This window comes from Chamaea fasciata, unplaced genomic scaffold (genome assembly GCF_029207755.1).
Source record: "Chamaea fasciata isolate MVZ Bird 193981 ecotype frontalis unplaced genomic scaffold, bChaFas1.0.hap1 SCAF_14, whole genome shotgun sequence".
Taxonomy (NCBI): Eukaryota; Metazoa; Chordata; class Aves; order Passeriformes; family Sylviidae; genus Chamaea; species Chamaea fasciata.
In genome coordinates this window covers 6516020-6532921 of record NW_027094099.1, presented here as the reverse complement: position 1 = coordinate 6532921, position 16902 = coordinate 6516020, and the positions used below count along the sequence as shown (strand labels likewise).

At 39.9% G+C, this 16902-nt stretch overlaps 1 protein-coding gene across 1 annotated transcript in view; it reads left to right on the top strand.

The window, feature by feature from the left end:
* Nucleotides 1-14706, top strand: part of LIPC (lipase C, hepatic type) — a 53681-nt gene extending 38975 nt beyond the window's left edge. Inside the window, exons 3-9 of the mRNA XM_066196444.1 lie at nucleotides 212-391; nucleotides 2819-2936; nucleotides 4892-5125; nucleotides 6503-6745; nucleotides 10355-10475; nucleotides 11172-11390; nucleotides 13565-14706. Coding sequence (XP_066052541.1) covers nucleotides 212-391; nucleotides 2819-2936; nucleotides 4892-5125; nucleotides 6503-6745; nucleotides 10355-10475; nucleotides 11172-11390; nucleotides 13565-13670 — 1221 coding nt within the window. The 3' untranslated portion in view covers nucleotides 13671-14706. The remainder of the gene's footprint in view (nucleotides 1-211; nucleotides 392-2818; nucleotides 2937-4891; nucleotides 5126-6502; nucleotides 6746-10354; nucleotides 10476-11171; nucleotides 11391-13564) is intronic.
* Nucleotides 14707-16902: the final 2196 nt, after the last annotated feature.

Genomic DNA, 16902 nt, shown 5'->3' with positions numbered 1-16902 from the left:
TCTAATTTTTTTGGCCCACCAAAACCTAAAGATTCTCAGCACTGAAACAGGCTGAAGCCCCTAAAATCTAGTTATCAGCATTAATCCCTTCCTGTTCATACTATGGGTTTTGTTTCTTTATGTTTTTCACAACAAATATTTGGCAGAGATTGCTTTCCCATAACAATGGTTTTCTTATTGTTTGGGGTGGGTTTTTTTTCAATTCTAACAGGTGGATGGGATATTAGAAAGCTGGATTTGGAAAATGGCAGCAGCTCTGAAGTCCCAGCGTAAGGCAGTGAACGTGGTCATTGCGGACTGGCTGACGCTGGCTCACCAGCACTACCCCATCGCCGTGCGGAACACGCGCACCACAGGACACGAGATCGCGCAGTTCCTGCAGTGGCTGGAGGTCAGAACCCCCACAACAACACTTGTTGCTCTGCAAAAGATGTATTTACTTGTTCTTATACTTCCACAACCTTTCTGAAATACTATACTTTCTAATGCTTTCCTTTCAGTCACTCACATTTCTTTATTGAAGTGCATGTTTTTCTTCCATAAACTTTCATATGACTTCATAAAACCTTCATCATACAAGAGGAAAAAGCAAGTGGTCTTGCTTATGAAAATTTTTTAATATATTTTTAGAGGTGAGATAGTTTCCTGCTACTTTGACTTTTCCATTAGCATGTGTGTAGGCAGCTGACCTTGTTCCACGCGTAGAGAAGAAGCAGGCATCGTAATTTGCAAGACATTAGTACAGGAAAATGAGTTTATGTTATCTGTGCTCAACTTCTGCTTTTAATACAGGATTCAATCCCGACATTGTGTCTGACTTTTGCTGCAGTTTCCCAAAGATGAGGATAAAATAATGGCTTAGAGATTCAGAATGTAAAGGGAGACCTTTCAAGAGGACAGACATGCTTCACAAAGCAGATGACATGGAGGCAGCAGCGAGTACAGAGCCACACTAATGCAGTGACTATTTATCAAAACTCCAGCCACATGGGGAGCAGTGGCCATGGCTGGATTGAAAAGGCTGCAGCCAAGTCTGCAGAGGATCACTGCTCTCCAGCACAATTTAAGAAAAGGCAGAAAGCAAACATTAGAATGAGAATCACTCATACAAAGCAGGAACTCTAAGCAACTCTCATTGTATCAATCTCTAATATTAAGCTACTTAATTTGAAATGAAATTATACTTCTGTACCTGGCAATGAATTTTTGAATACATTATGTTAAATATGGTGAGGCCTACGGTGGAAGAGGAATGTACTGCAAGGCTGAAAGGTTTGTAGCAAATACCATTGAAAGCCTAAGCAGGAATAGCAGGGCTAGAAGCAACTGTCAGATATCACACCCAGCTGGGGACAACAGGCACAAAAGGGAAGACAGGAAAGTCAGAGTCACTATTTTTCATTGTGATATTAGAAGAAACCTTAATTCTTGGTCAAATATAGTTTAAGTTGCTGGAGCCTAAAGCAATTTTTTTGAAGTTGTTTAATTATTGAATGAATCAAATGGTGGACTTTGATCAGTTCCCAGGAGGACATACCACATTGTCAACAATAAAGACATTCTGTGATTTCTCTAGTGTCAACAAACAAATCAAGGCTTGAATAAATTACTCCTTGCTCCAGTATTGCAGGTGGTTACTCTTGTACTGTGAGGTGTTCCAGAATTTAAATATACCATAAATTTTCATGGCATTGAGTGTGTCCAAAGTTCCTCATAATTCTCAAAATGTTCCTCATATTGAGAAGCACTCCTCCAGAGTTTAACAGTTAAAACCCCTTCATTCCAACTCACACAACCATCCTCCTGCTATGCTTCTGTCTGCTTACAGGCAGATAACTATTTCAAAGATTCTCAAAGGATGTAACTAAATCTGCAGTGCCGCACAATATTTTAATAAAGAATAAACAAAAAGTAAATATTAGTGCTCTTATTCCAAGAGTTAATAGGGCATGATCAGTAACAGCCTCATAGCATCCATTTCAGCATCATCTGACAAGAAAATTGGTCAGATCTTGTGATTTCTAAGAGCTGTCTCTCTCACAAGAAGTCTGCCAAGTTTCAGCTCATCTTCAGAAGAGATTGGTATTGAGACTGCACGGCCACTCCACTGGGACAGGCAACATCCACAAAGAAATTAAAAGCAAGGTTTGCCTTTCCTGCAAGTACAAAATACCACATTTTTCTTTACAAGTCAGGAAAACTCTGAGCCTTGCAGCTCAGGTGAGATGCCTAAGATGTACATGGCATTGATTAGGTAGAAAGAAGGGCAATTCTGCGTCAATAGCTTTGTTACAAATCAGACACACATCTTTGTACAAGAAATATCAGTGCTGTATCATTTAACATGTCTGATCAATATTTTGATTCCTTTAGTTTGGCTTGTACTGGTGTCTCAGGCAAAAAAAAACAAGGCACTTTTTATAGAGGATTGTTTTACCCCGAAGTTAAAGAACAGATATCCATTTTATAATCTCAGGAAAGCCAAATGCTGCAGACAAAAGGCAGTGAACACCTCAATCGAATGACTGTTTCAACAAACAACAACAAAAATTCAACTGTGTTGATGGTGTTCCTGTGCAATAGAAGATAAGTGGCAGTGCCCAAACATGTGGCATTTTCCTGCTGCATGCAAAAGAAGCAAGGAATTAACACTCAGCCAACAGAAATGTACTGAATGATTCATCATGCACCTCATTCAACCACCATTGACATACAAATTTCTTGTGTTAGAATTCACAGTACTCTTAGCTTGTAATAGATATTTCACTGTTTACCTTTCACATTTCTTCATCTAAATCAAGTTGCCACTATCTTCCAGGAATCTGTTCAATTTTCCAGAAGCAATGTTCATCTAATTGGGTACAGCCTAGGAGCTCACGTTTCAGGATTTGCTGGAAGTTTTATCAATGGTACAAAAAAGATTGGAAGAATTACAGGTAAAAGACTTATACCTTTAAGAAAAATAACAGTCAACTGAATCAAGTTATGAAGACATTTGACATATTAATGTCATATCTACAATTAACTGTTGAATAGCCATATTCAGCACAGTTTAGAAATTTCATCTCATTGGTTAAAAAATTAGATTTAGAAGACTTAATGGAAATATTTTTGAAAATTAGGTCTCACAGCAATTCTATCTTTGATTTTTCCTACCTCAGTCCAAATTATGACATCCAGAATACACAAGCATGGGGACTAGAAATAATATACCAAAGCCTCAAACTGCATGTTGCTTAAATTTATCTCTTATCCATTCCCAGTAACACCTTAAACTAAATGTTGGCCACTAACCTTGGACCTTTGGCCACAGTCTTGACCCAAAGTCATTCAAATACTGTTCATTGTTAGTGAGTAATTTAAAAAATATATTAAGGAAATTGTCTGACTGTGCTTGAGCTTTCAATTGTGGGACCATACAGTGAATTCAAAACAGTTCTCCTGTGGCAAAAATGATAGTTCTGGATTACATTTTACAAGAAGCATATCATTAGAATATCCCTAGCAGATGCTTAAAGTAAACAAAGTTAACCCTAACACTTGACTGACTAGTGACATTCTGAACCTTCTGTAATGATTTGTAACTGTGCTAATTATGAGTGTAATGAAAATACATTTATAATATTATTGATACACTGCATACAGTACCTCATCTAATGCACAGCGACAGCTTAAAAAACCCAAACAAAATGAAAACAGAAGTGCATTTTACACAAGAGCCACATCAGCTGCATTTAGTTTATCAGAGAAAAGATTTTACTTTAATCAGACTTAGGAGTGAGGCAAATACACATGGCTGTACTTGGAAGTCACAATTCTGATCTTGGATTCATTGCCACATACCACAGTCTTACACAATCAGTTCTTGTGGCAGTGCCTGCATGCCAAGAGGCTGATTCTAAAAAAATTTGTCATGGTATTACACCACTGTATGCGCTGAAGGACTTCAGTTCCCCAGCACTGGTTGTTCAAATCTTATTAGAACATAACACCTTGAAATGGATAAGTAAAAAAACTTAAGAGCACATTATTTCCTCTAACAGCCATATGCATTCTTCAGCAAAAGTTTTTCAGATTTGTAACAATAAGCTCCAAAAATTGACAGTGATGAAACTAATTAAAGCTAATAAGAAATGTATGCCTTTGGGGGACTTCCCTACTTGTTGCCTGTGTTAGTAGCCTTGTCTGGTTATTTCTATGCAACTATATTATTCCACAGTATCAACTGAAGAATATCAAATTCAGAAGCTTGTCCTCAAAGCTGAAGGCAGCTTTAGACTAAGTACAAAGTTCTCTCCCTAAATCAATTCCCAACTAAGAAGAGCACCATGCAAAAAAGTCCAGAAAACATAAATCAGCAAGACTCCCTAAGTGGAGTATTATTTCTCTGAATACTGTAATAATCTGTCTTGAAATTTTTTTAAGGTGAATAACTATTATAAACAAAATCTAGCAGACATACAGAGCTTTTAAGAAATAAGTGGAGTTTCATAAAGTTTCAGGCCCCAAATGTGGGCTAAAAGTCAACCCTGCTGTGGGACCGGTGTCTTCCAAAGGACCTCTGAAACAACCTCTAGAGTTTGAAAGAACAAAATGACGTAAAGGTCCCTCAAGTGACAATGGAAGCAAGCACAGTTTGTCCCTGACAAACACGTCTGTCTCTGGGTCTGTGTCCTTGTGCAGGTCCCAGTTAGTGTTTGTTACAGTGCCTGTGTTTGCTTTAGGTGTAACCATGTATCCTCTGTGGAACAAACGTTATTTTTGTTTCCAGCAGAGAAAGACCTTGTAAAGCACCAGGTGCTGCCTGTTTTCAGGCAATTATCACAGACTCACAACAGCAGAGCAGTCCTGCTCCAGTATATGACAATGGGATTATTTGTATTTATTGCAGGCCTTGACCCTGCCGGTCCCATGTTTGAAGGAATGTCACCAACAGACCGTTTATCTCCAGATGATGCAAACTTCGTAGATGCAATTCATACCTTCACTAAACAGCACATGGGCCTCAGTGTTGGCATCAAGCAACCTGTGGCTCATTTTGACTTTTATCCCAATGGAGGCACCTTCCAGCCTGGCTGTCACATCCTGCATGTGTACAACCACATTGCAAAGTTTGGGATCACTGGTAAGAACCAATGGCACAGAGTGGGAGGCAGTGGGGCAGCTGTACCGAGTCTCTTTGGGAAACGAGGTAACTGTGGTCTTAAACAGCATCTAAGTATTGTTATTATCACCCATCATATGCAAGGTATTTTCTTGTTTAGAGATCAGTTATCTGATTTTTTACATGTCTTGAGTTCATTTTGGTTTTACTGACTCCAATTTGAAATTGAGCTGCCTAGCATTCCTGAAAATGAGGCCATGAGCATCCTGCTGTCAAGCACCTCTGAATAATTTAATGGTATTTGTCTCAGCAGTAGGGGAGATGAGAAAATTCATTCTAATTAAGCCAGATTTGTCTAGTGTGCTATTAATTATTTCAAATCAAATAAAATACAGGTCTGTACTACTCACCTCCTGAGTTCACCTTCTCCCACCTCCACGTCCTTCGGCGGCACAGGTGATGCTCTCTCCAGGACCTGACTGTGTGTTCCAGGCTAGCTTTTACCTACAGAAGCCCACTTCCAATGTACCTAAACATAAACGTACAGAGAAAATGAAAAAGGTCTTGATGTGCAGTGACAACCAGAAGTGTTTACTGAAACCCCCCAAAGAGCCCTGCTCACCCAGCACATGGCATTGTAGAAGTATTTCTCTACTATCATCACACAATGCCTAAATCTGGGCCTCAAATGTTAGAAGATAAATCGTGACAAATGTGAAACCAAGCATCAGCTCAAAGCCTATCAATGGAGATATAGAACAGACCATTGTGATACATCCTATTTGCAAAAAACAGTTTTTGTCATTTGATGGTACTTAAAGAACAAAAAGATACTTCTCATAATAGCAGACCTATTTAATATTTTTATTGCATTTAATAAAATTTTTGCTCCTCTTTCCCTAGTAGTAACTGCAAGAAAAATTCAATTCAACATAAGAGTCTGTCAGTCTAATAGGGACAAAATATGGTATTGCTGCTTAAGCATCCAACATCCAAGAGTGTTCAGCAATTCAGAATGAGACTGCTTTCTTTAATGTGGCATGATCTGAAAGACCTCAGGCTGTATTTTCTCTTGACAAAACCAGCCAGAACAATGAAATCAAGGTTCATATTTAGTGTCTGATACAGTCAGGCTAGAGAAGTTTAAGCAGAAAATTACTTAAGTTTATTATCATGCAAGTTCTGCCATTCTGTTTTTGAATGATCCTAAAAGTAAAATTGCTATGATGTATGATTTCTGAGGCAAAACCAAGATGCAAAGGGTAGGGGTGTGTGTGGGGGGTTGTGGGGAAACAATAACATATTTTTATAGTTTAGAGTTGGCTACAGTACTTCCCTGCAGTTGAAATGGTAAAAAGAAACAAGGACATGTAAAATTTTGGTGTTGCATTTTTTCAGGTATCACTCAAACTGTGAAATGTGCCCATGAGAGGTCAGTTCATTTGTTCATCGACTCTCTGCTGCACAAGGACAAGCAAAGCACAGCTTACTGGTGCAACGACATCAACACTTTCAACAAAGGACTGTGCCTCAGCTGTAAGAAGAACCGGTGTAACACCCTGGGCTACAACATCAGGGAGGAAAGGTTGCCCAAAAGCAGACGACTCTTTCTGAAAACAAGAGCACATATGCCCTTCAAAGGTTTGTGGGAATACATTTTACAGATTGATCACAAAGCGGAAGACTGAGCCTAAGCTTTGTGATCCTATTTATTGACTCATTAAAGCTTGTAAAAGCTGTGAGAATAATCAATTTGCTGAGATAACTGAGGATCCCAGTAGGCCATCTTGATGGCCTTTCATCAAGATCCTGGCTCTGGTATTTCTGTGGGAAAAAGCACACTGCATTCTTGCCCCAGGCCAGGGCTGGCAGATGCCCGGGGTCCTGATCTGCAGGATTTTCCTACAACTGGACTGTGCAGGTTTGTTGTAACATATGCAGGCATATAGCCAAGCCAAAAAAAGCAGCATAATTACTCTGGGAGGCCTCTAAAACATCCTGTTCTGCGTTTGCCCAAATTTTATCTGCAATTAGACTATGAAATGACATATAAATTACTACTTTTCAAGCAATGGACAGACAACAGAATAGCATGGACTTTTACAAGGCTGGGCTGTAGCACTAAAATTAAGACTGGCACTCTGGCTTTAGCTCTACTACATTACTCTATCGAGTCAGCGTGGATTTTGGGCTGTATGATCAGATAATAAAGGGGCCAGGGCACGACAGGGGGCGCAGGGCCTTCCTACCAGCCCCCATTGCATTCAGCCGCCAGAGCCCACTGCTGCTGTTGAGCAGACGTTCCCTTGCCACTGGAAAGGTTTACGTGCATTTTAAAGTGAGAGCAAGCAGGACCCTGTGGGACAGTCCTCTTCCGAGGGGCTGTCAGTGCAGGGGCCCCTGGCGCCCAGCTCTCCTCCTCACCACCTCCTTGCCCGGCTGCCATGAGCCGCGCGGGGAGCAGCGGGGCGGGCGGCCGGGCAGGGCTCGGGCACAGCCCCCACACACACGGAGGCGGCTCCCCTCGGGCTGAGGGGCTGCCCGGCCCCGGCACGGCCCCGGCACGGCCCCGGCCCCGGCACGGCCCCGGCCCCGGCACGGCCCCGGCCCCGGCACGGCCCCGGCACGGCCCCGGCCCCGGCCCCGGCACGGCCCGGCCCCGGCACGGCCCCGGCACGGCACGGCACGGCACGGCCCCGGCCCCGGCCCCGGCACGGCCCGGCCCCGGCACGGCCCCGGCACGGCCCCGGCCCCGGCACGGCCCCGGCACGGCACGGCCCGGCCCCGGCACGGCCCGGCCCCGGCACGGCCCCGGCCCCGGCCCCGGCCCCGGCACGGCCCCGGCCCCGGCACGGCCCCGGCTGTGCCGCGCCAGAGCCTCGCTCCTGCTGAGGGCTCTGCCCCCGCCTGCCCCTCGCCCCGGGCCTCGGGGCTGGGAAGCGCTTCGCACGTTGGAGCATCCCGGCACGAACACTGAAGGGATGAGGAGAAAGGCTTCAAAAGGCTGCTGGCGGTATACAACTTGTCTCCTCACAGAGAGTGCCCGGTCACCCAGCTGCATTAGTATAGATTGAAAACAAACAAACAAAGAAAAACGCAAACGAACCCCCAAACAAACCCCAACAAAAATTCAGGTACTTATAAAATAAGTTAGGAAGTCTTCCACTAGCACAGCTGTGAAATATTCAGTGATGACTCCAGAGGGATCTGCACAGCCCTGAATGACACTCAGAGCAGCTGAACCTGCTGAATTTCTTCTTAATACTGTTTAAAATGGCTCAGGAAGATACTTGGGGTAGATTTTAAAACTCCAGAGGCTGTGTCTAGTTCCTGATGTTACCTTGCTCCAGCCCAGTCAGGGTCAGGTCCTCATCAGAATCAGAGAATGACAGGCTCTGGGGACGCGTTGCCTGCTGCTCCCACACCTGGGCCCTGAGATGTGATCCCCGTGTTGTGTTCCTCTCTGGATATGGAATCAGTTTCAGTTTGGGGTAAAATATCTCTGTCCCGTTTGCTTTGATTTCAATTGAACATGTTGCATTTTTATGCTTAGAACTGGTTTTGCATAAAAAACCATCCTTGGCACATTTGTGGATAAAAGTAACCCAGACAATGATCTCCTTTCACAAAAGTTCCCAAACAAAGCAGCAACTGTGGGAAGGTGCTTACAGAGTCATCTTTGTAATACTTAAAAAAAAAAAAAAAAAGTTTGAAGATCATATGAGAAGCATAAACAGAAGAAATTTGAGAAACTGAACAATCCTCACATTACACTTTACAATTACAATTAAATTACACATTACAATTACACTTCACAACCCTCTGTGTCTTCACAAAATCTAACATTTAATTTTCAAGTTAATGACATTAGATTCTGGAGCATACATCAATCCAGTTCAAACAAAACCCCCAGTTTGTTACACAGAAGTTAACATTTATAATAAAGCTGTGATGGGACCCTGAGTTTTTGTAAGATTTTTCCTTTAAGAAAGCATCATAATCACATCAAAACCTTAGGCTGTTTCTGATCATATACTGAAAACTCAGTTTTTACATAGAGAGAAAACCAAGAGAAGGACAGATTAGTTACAAAAGTGATCTGTAAACAACCCTCTCTGCCTTTGTCCTCATCAGCTTTGCGGTCCAGAATCTGCCATTTTGTTTTCTTCTGAGGGACACATTTTCAAAAGAAAATATATTGTTCACTAACAAAGGATAACTATAAAACAACAAAAGGATACAGCTGTTCCAGTAAATACTTTCCATCATGAACACTCTGAGCTGCACCAAAAAAAAAAAACCCAACAATAACAAAAAAAACCCCTCACAAAAACAAACAAGCAAACAAACATACAAAACCCCCCTATCTGTTCATATGCAGAAAAAGATGATTCCATTAGAAGTGTGGGGAGGCACTCTCAGATGTAGTGAAGACGGAAGTGGGTAAAGGAGCTCTACTCAAAAACTAGCATGCAATACTAAATCTATCAGTTTTGTCTGGAAGACTGCTGGAAGAATGACCAGATAGAAGAGTTCTCGACATTCAAATGTAGCTGACAGTATCTGTATGCACATGCTTGAAATGTATGTTGTTGGGGTTTTCTTTTTCATAGTTTATAAAATATGAAACTGATGACTTCTTAGGCATTTTTCATGCTGACAATACTCACTTCATAGTTTTCTAAACAGCGTTGTTCTAGAAACTCCCTAGACCTTAGAGCATTAATGACATTGTTAACAGATGTGTGTTAAGCACAACGTATCATTATGGAGCCAAGGAAAGTTTGTGAGTCATCTGTTCTGCAGGGCAATTTTCCAGCTGATCAGAGAAACAGCCTGACCATGTTGCATAAGGTCTTTGATCTGTATCATACATCTCTAGTCATGCCCAGTCACAAGGATTTGCCCGGTCACTAAATAGAAGGTTTGCCAGAAATTCTGACAATTAAACTTCAGAAAAGCTGAACTATTTCCCATGAAGAATATTTTATCCCAAAAAGAAACTCAACACAACAGTGATTACCTTTTCCTCCATCCTTTAAATAAAGCAACAGGGCCTCAAGTGCTAACAGATTATGCAGCACAGCAACAACCAGAAAAAATGACGCTTTAAATTCAACAAATTAGTTTGAAAAATAAAATGAAATAACCACCAGCTTTCTGCTCTGAAAGGCAAAATTCTTTTGCCTAAGAAATCTATTGATTTTTTTGACCATGCATTTTGCCACTTTTTGCAAATTCTTCCCACAGTGTATCACTATCAGTTCAAGATCCACATCATCAATGAAATCCAAGGCAAGCCGATAGACCCAGCTTTCACCATGTCTCTGGCAGGGACTAAGGACGATGCTAAAAACCTGCATATCCCACTGTGAGTATTGTATCACATGAAATTGTGCATGTGACAAAGGATGTCAATTTGCAATATCATATCACATTGATAATCATGCTGTGAATGAAATGGTTTAGTACAGTTACGTGAACATGAACTGGAAATTGTCCTCTCTTCACTCATACTCCCTGAAATTCACAAGTTCTTACAATGATGATAAAGATTGTGCAGAAAAAAATTGTTAGAAAACAAACAGTAAATTTGGAAAACTTTCTGCGCACTTATTTTGGTCCACCCCATGGCTAAGACAGGGAGGTGTAATCAATTAAAACACAAATGAAAAAATCAGCTGTAATTAAGATAAAGAATTTTGGATATTTATCACAATGGACACTATCTGTATTAGCGAAAGCAAAGGCAAGAGTGTGGGCCAGCATTTGCTTGAGCAGGCAGAAGTTGTAACCTAGATGCTATTATGGGACACCTTTTATTTGCTGTCAGAAACCACTACTGCTTCATCAGCTGTTCAAGCTTCTGCCACTCCTGCTTCTTCCCTAGCATGTCATCATGTCTCATCACGTTTTTGCACCTGGAGGAAGAACATTTTAGAGACATTAATGTTTTTTCCTGGAGAAGGAAACAGTTCTTTTTCTGGTTTTCAGGGGAAAAAATCCTATTTTTTCACTTTAATTCATAATAATTAAGATAGCATTATTCTCACCTTGTTTTCTGTAGAGTTGAAGGTATTACTGGGAATGAAACTTACACCTTTCTCATCACTCTGGACACTGATATTGGTGACCTCATAATGATCAAGTTGAAATGGGAAGGAACTCCAGTTTGGGAAAATATCTGGGACACATTTCAAACCATAATACCATGGACAAAAGGCACTCGTCGACCAGGACTCATAGTGAAGGCAATAAGAGTGAAAGCAGGGGAAACACAGCAAAAGTAAGTGTAATGAGAGCACTCAGTGACACCACAGGTATTTGACACACAGGATACCCCAGTTCAAATACAAGCATCTAAGCCCCAGCAGTCACACCAATGAGTGTAATTACCTCACTCCATAAGGACCATAAGAAATTTCAATGAAACAAGATACATGCAAGATAAATAATGATTCCAACATTAACACAGTGAAATATTACTTTTGTAAGTAGGAATCTTACTTACATGAAATATTCATGTAAGATTCCTACTTACAAAAAATATGCGAAATCTTAATTATTTGACATTCAATACCTACTTTCTAGAGAAACTCAGCATCACCATTCTTGAAAATACTTGTTAGAAGGATCATGTGCTGTACTACACAGTCCTCTGATTATTTTTGGTGTTCTTCTTTCCCCTGTTTATTGCTTTTAAACTAGATCACCAAGTCTGAGCAGCCTTGTTCTCTACAATGGCTCACAACACATTTGTTCAATGCTCTCAACACATTTGAAACTGCCTACTCATACAGAGAAATTTCAGCCAGAAGACAGAATAAAAATCTTATAATGATTCTCACTGCTTTAATCCTTTGAGAAATTTTAACTGAGGAGTTTAATTAAGGTTAATGAGAAAAGCACGCCTTACCTTGTAACTGAGGCTCAGTCTTAGAAGGCCATTTTTCCACAGTACATTCCCTTACCACCACAACTGGTGCTGTTCCTGCAGAACAGCTTATTGGCAGAGCTGCATCTCCTTTATATTGACACAAGGAAACAAATTAGACAATTTAAAGAGACATTTCATATGAAAATCTCTGTGTGCTGGGGTCAGAAGAAAGGATCATATTCTTCTAGGTTGAATCCTCCTAAAAATGTATTTTGGAGGTGTTTTCCTAACATGGCACTTGGCACGTGCTCCTGCCATTAAAATAAAAGGAGTTTCTCTAACATCACCAAAATCGGTACTGACCTATCTGGCAAAGCAAATTAAAGCAAAGCAAACATTGCAAACTAGGGAGCTCTGTTAAGGTACAGGTTCCTGTACCTTGAGATAAAAGGTATGAAGGTGAGAAGTAATTTTCCTAACTGGGAAGCTCTTACCCAATGCAGCTGTGCCAGTAACCTGGCACAAGTCAAATACTGCTGATGTACTACTTTCCTTATCTAGGAAATGATTAAGTGAGAGGGGCACTTATACTGACAAAAAACAATGCTGGTATCTAATGCTCCTTGGAAGTTGGGTTTGTTTTTTTTTTTTTTGCTGCAAGTAGAAGCAGTTTGTGCCAAGCTTTTAGTGGACTCTGATCATGTGCTGGGTTTTGTTCTTTGCAATCTGGGCAGTGACATTCAGTTATCACTGAAATACTGCATTAATGTTTAGGGGAGGAATAAAAGATTATTAGGTGGTTCTAAAAGGAGAAACAAAGGACACTCAAGGAAAAGTATTTTCCTCAAAGAAAAAAGTTCTGCAGATTTCTGCCTTCCTCAGAAGACCACACATCGTATATTGCAGAATTAGCAATTTTGGAAATTCAATAATCAAAAAAGGTAATGAACATGAACTGTATTTTGACTTCTCTTGTGTTTTCTCAAGCATTTGAACAGCTGGCAATATTTTCTCTCTGGATATCTCTACCTCTAGATGTTCGTGGTCTTTGTACACATGATGAAAGTTCCTTTGTTAGATTATCTAATAGCAAAGACTTGAGATGTAAAAGCATAAACTTAAAAAAACAGTTAATAAACAGACCATTAAGAGCGTAAAATACCAGATTCCAACATTTCTGTGGCATATGCAGTTGCTGATGTTAGATTCCTACAGAGCTGATTTTTAGCAACCTCCCAGCTAAATACCAGTATTCCAGCAGCCCAAATAGGGCCACCGTGTGAGTTGGAACAATGGCAATGCCCCAGTGACAGTAAAGCCCAGGTGACTGTGAGGGTGTGCTGTGGAGATCGTGCACAGTGACACCAGGGAGACAGAGGCACAATGCACTCATTTCCCAGGAGCTGCCTGCTCCTCTGTACCTATGGTCTGGCAGGCAGATACAGCTCTTTCCTCACAAGCCTACAAAAACAGAAAGATACCGTCCTGTCAAACGCAGGATAAAGAACTGGCTAAAGAATGGGAGATCCTAACATTATGCTTTCTAACCAACATTATGCTCACATGCTGTCTTTTCTTTCCAGATACACATTTTGCCCCCAGAGCATTGACAATGTTCACCTTCATCCATCCCAAGTGAAGACATTTGTGAGGTGTGAAGATCGCTTCCAGAGACAAAACAGAAAATGAGCAACAACAAAAAAAGACAACTCCTCACCACAATATTCAAAATATGATACACCTAGTAAAATGTTTTAAGAATTCACAGCTGCATCAAATATCCTAGCAGTTTCAGAGGTGGTGAAAAAATACATTAAGAATATTTAGTTTTCATCATCTGACAGTAAGCTGAAATATGCTCTTTGTTCATCTAGGAGCATACTCTGAAAATGATCAGTGACCAGCTTCATCAAGGCAACTGTCAATTTTCAGCTCTTTAAAATCTGAAAAGAAATCTGCTCACCAGAAATAAAAATATTATTTGACAAAAGCATTGCTGTAAGCCTGTGAAAAACTTAATTTTGTTGGATTTAAGGGAAAAAAAGAAACTTTGTTTCCCAGTAAATACTTTCAAACATTAATAGCTATGACTATCAGTTAAAACTTTGCTAAATTATTTCCTAATGAAGGGAGAGTTAAATAGTTCATAAAAGAAAATACTGCCAAATAGATATAAAAATATAAAATGTTTGAGCTGTAATAACCACATGAAAACCCCAATAATAGTATCATCTAAAAATTCTGTAACAAACCTTGCTATTTTTGAAAATGCTTTGCTATTTAACTATTTTAATTAGAGAACTGATTTAAATTACTAGCAATTTAATTACTTGAATGATGCTTAGTATACTATACAAAATTCTAGCACAACTAAGTTCAGTTAATTTTTGCATTTAAATAATTTTTATCTGTTCAGATAAGGTCTGAGATTTTTAGATTCTAAATCTCTGTATACCAGATTTTGGCATTACTTTAAACTGCCAGAATAAATGAAAATGATTAAACCTTCAAACAGTTTCAGAGCATAAAAACAAACTTTGTAAGGTCAAACATATACAATTCCCCTGTTTCCTATGTCAGAATATAAACAACAAAAAGGAACATTATTGTCTCAGATTGTTTTTATTCTATGGTTTGTGCGTACTGAAACAGAAATCAATATATATCTATTCATTTGTCACTTTAATGCTAAGCACAAGATCATTAAAAATTAAGGTTTCTTGAACTCTGCATTTTGAATGTGATTTGTGTTAAATGTTCTCTAAGTGTTAAAAAAAATGCAAGAAAGTGCTAAGACCTGAAGCAAAGCATATTTTTTAACACCAAGATATTGCAGGGAATTTTGAATCAAAATATCCAGATGTTATCAGGAATAAAGTGGGATTTATTTAGATAGCCGGACAAATGAACAAGCTGAGCAGATCCTGCAAGCAGTGAACAGCGATCAGATGTTGAATGCAGGCATCTCTGCCAACCATTTAGAATATTAACTTTATTTACAAGCTGTTTTCAATAACTACCATCCCTTTAAACAAACAGAATACTCAGTTCAGAATCAGAAAGGCTCACAAACGACAATGGGAACTGAAGCATACCTAGATCTCAAATGAGAATTGTTGTCCATCCTGAGGTGTACATTCCAGAAGCTGTTCCAATATTTAAAATGGCTCCTAGGAGCATCATCTTGATCAGATAAATATTTATCTATTTAAATACAAAATCCATGCAAAAGAATCCCTAGTTCCTCACTGAAAACAAAGATTTCTGCTTCGAAAGATTTTGTTCAATAAAGCTAAATGGTTTTTTAAACACAGAAGTATGTCCACCTTCTGTGTCAAAAATTACAATTTAAGTGATTAATTTCATGTTTCAGGCTGCTATCCCAAATATTTAAATTTTTCAACATAATTATTTTATGAGAGCTCTGTAGTATGTGCTGTGTTTGTGTAAGAACCAATTGCTTAAGTACAATAGCTGAGTCAAATCAGGAGCATTCACGGAAGGAAATTTCAGCCGAAGTATCTGAGAGTTAGGCAAGCACCAAGGCCCTTTGGTTTGTTGATTTTTTACATTTGCAGTAGCTGTATTCCACTGGAGAGACTCAATTACTAGAGACCCAGTGACAGCATTTTTAGGGGCATGAAGTTACAATGGACCATGTCCTGCAGAATGACAGGCAGAAACAAATGACAATGTGGCCATTTTAGTTTTCCAAAGCACAATGGAAAACGAGAGTAAACAGAAAGAGAAGTATGTGTGGCTAACTCAAATTAGGCATCTCTCTAGATTGTTCCTAGAATTGAATTGTTGCTTCTGCAAAAAGCTGAAGATCTGCAACTTAACCCTGGAAAAGAAGTTTCTTTTTTTATGATATACTTGTCTGTTTAGAGAATGATTTAATACTGTCACTGAAATTGCGTTTACATCAGTTATCACCAACTTTCTAAGCTATAAATTTTGTCACCTTCCTGAACAAAATCCTACCCCTACTCCTCAAGAAAAGCTTTTTTCAGATGTTGAAGGATGACAGAGCAAGAGGCAAAGGCTATAATGAATTGGGCTGTACTCCTCCAGTACAGAAACTACACTCTTAGAAATATTTCAGACACCAAAACTGGCATTTCTTGCAAATGACTATCACTTACTCGGTAAGAAGGCCAATAAAGGGATCTATACTTCAGGAGACACAGGCATTACTTCAGGAAAAGCAGGTGGAAGAAGGGTCAGAGGTGTCTACATTGTGCTCAAACTCTCAAGAAATGGGGATAACTGCAGCTTGATGACTTCTACTGGCCTTTTGTGAAAAAACATTCTCCAGTTCTCAGCTAAGAGAAGTTGGTATATCCTCAGCTAAGACAATTTGAAAGGTTTTAAAAAGTCAAGAGGAAAATTAAAAGAACATTCAGTACTTGAACTCTTGTGGCTATGAAAGTACTTCTTCTGATGCCGTTTTTCACAAATCATATACCCAAACAAATTCTGTCCCTGTTTTGACACCCATTACACTAATTTCTGATATACAAGTGGAATAAAGCCCAATCTGTAATATATTCAGTCTCACCATGCCTGAACATAAACCTGAAGTCATGCCTACAATTTCAAGTGCCTATAGTGGCGCCTTACTCTGTGCTCATTGAATTTCTCCCGTCTTACTCCATTCAGCTGATTTGAGACCCTGGAAGCCACCAGGTGCTCACTGCTGTCAGAGCAGGCACAGTTCAGAGTGACAGGATGGCTGCTGTCCTTTTCACCACCTCTCTGTAATAGTGAGCCTCCAATAGTCAGAAATAAAAACCTCTTCCTTCCTTTTTGTGTTTTCCCTGAAAGAAATATCGGAACACTAATTAAAACCCAAATTACATCAATGGTATGGTATAAAGTTTCATTGCTTAAGAGGACTTTGATGCCCTTGTCATGCTCA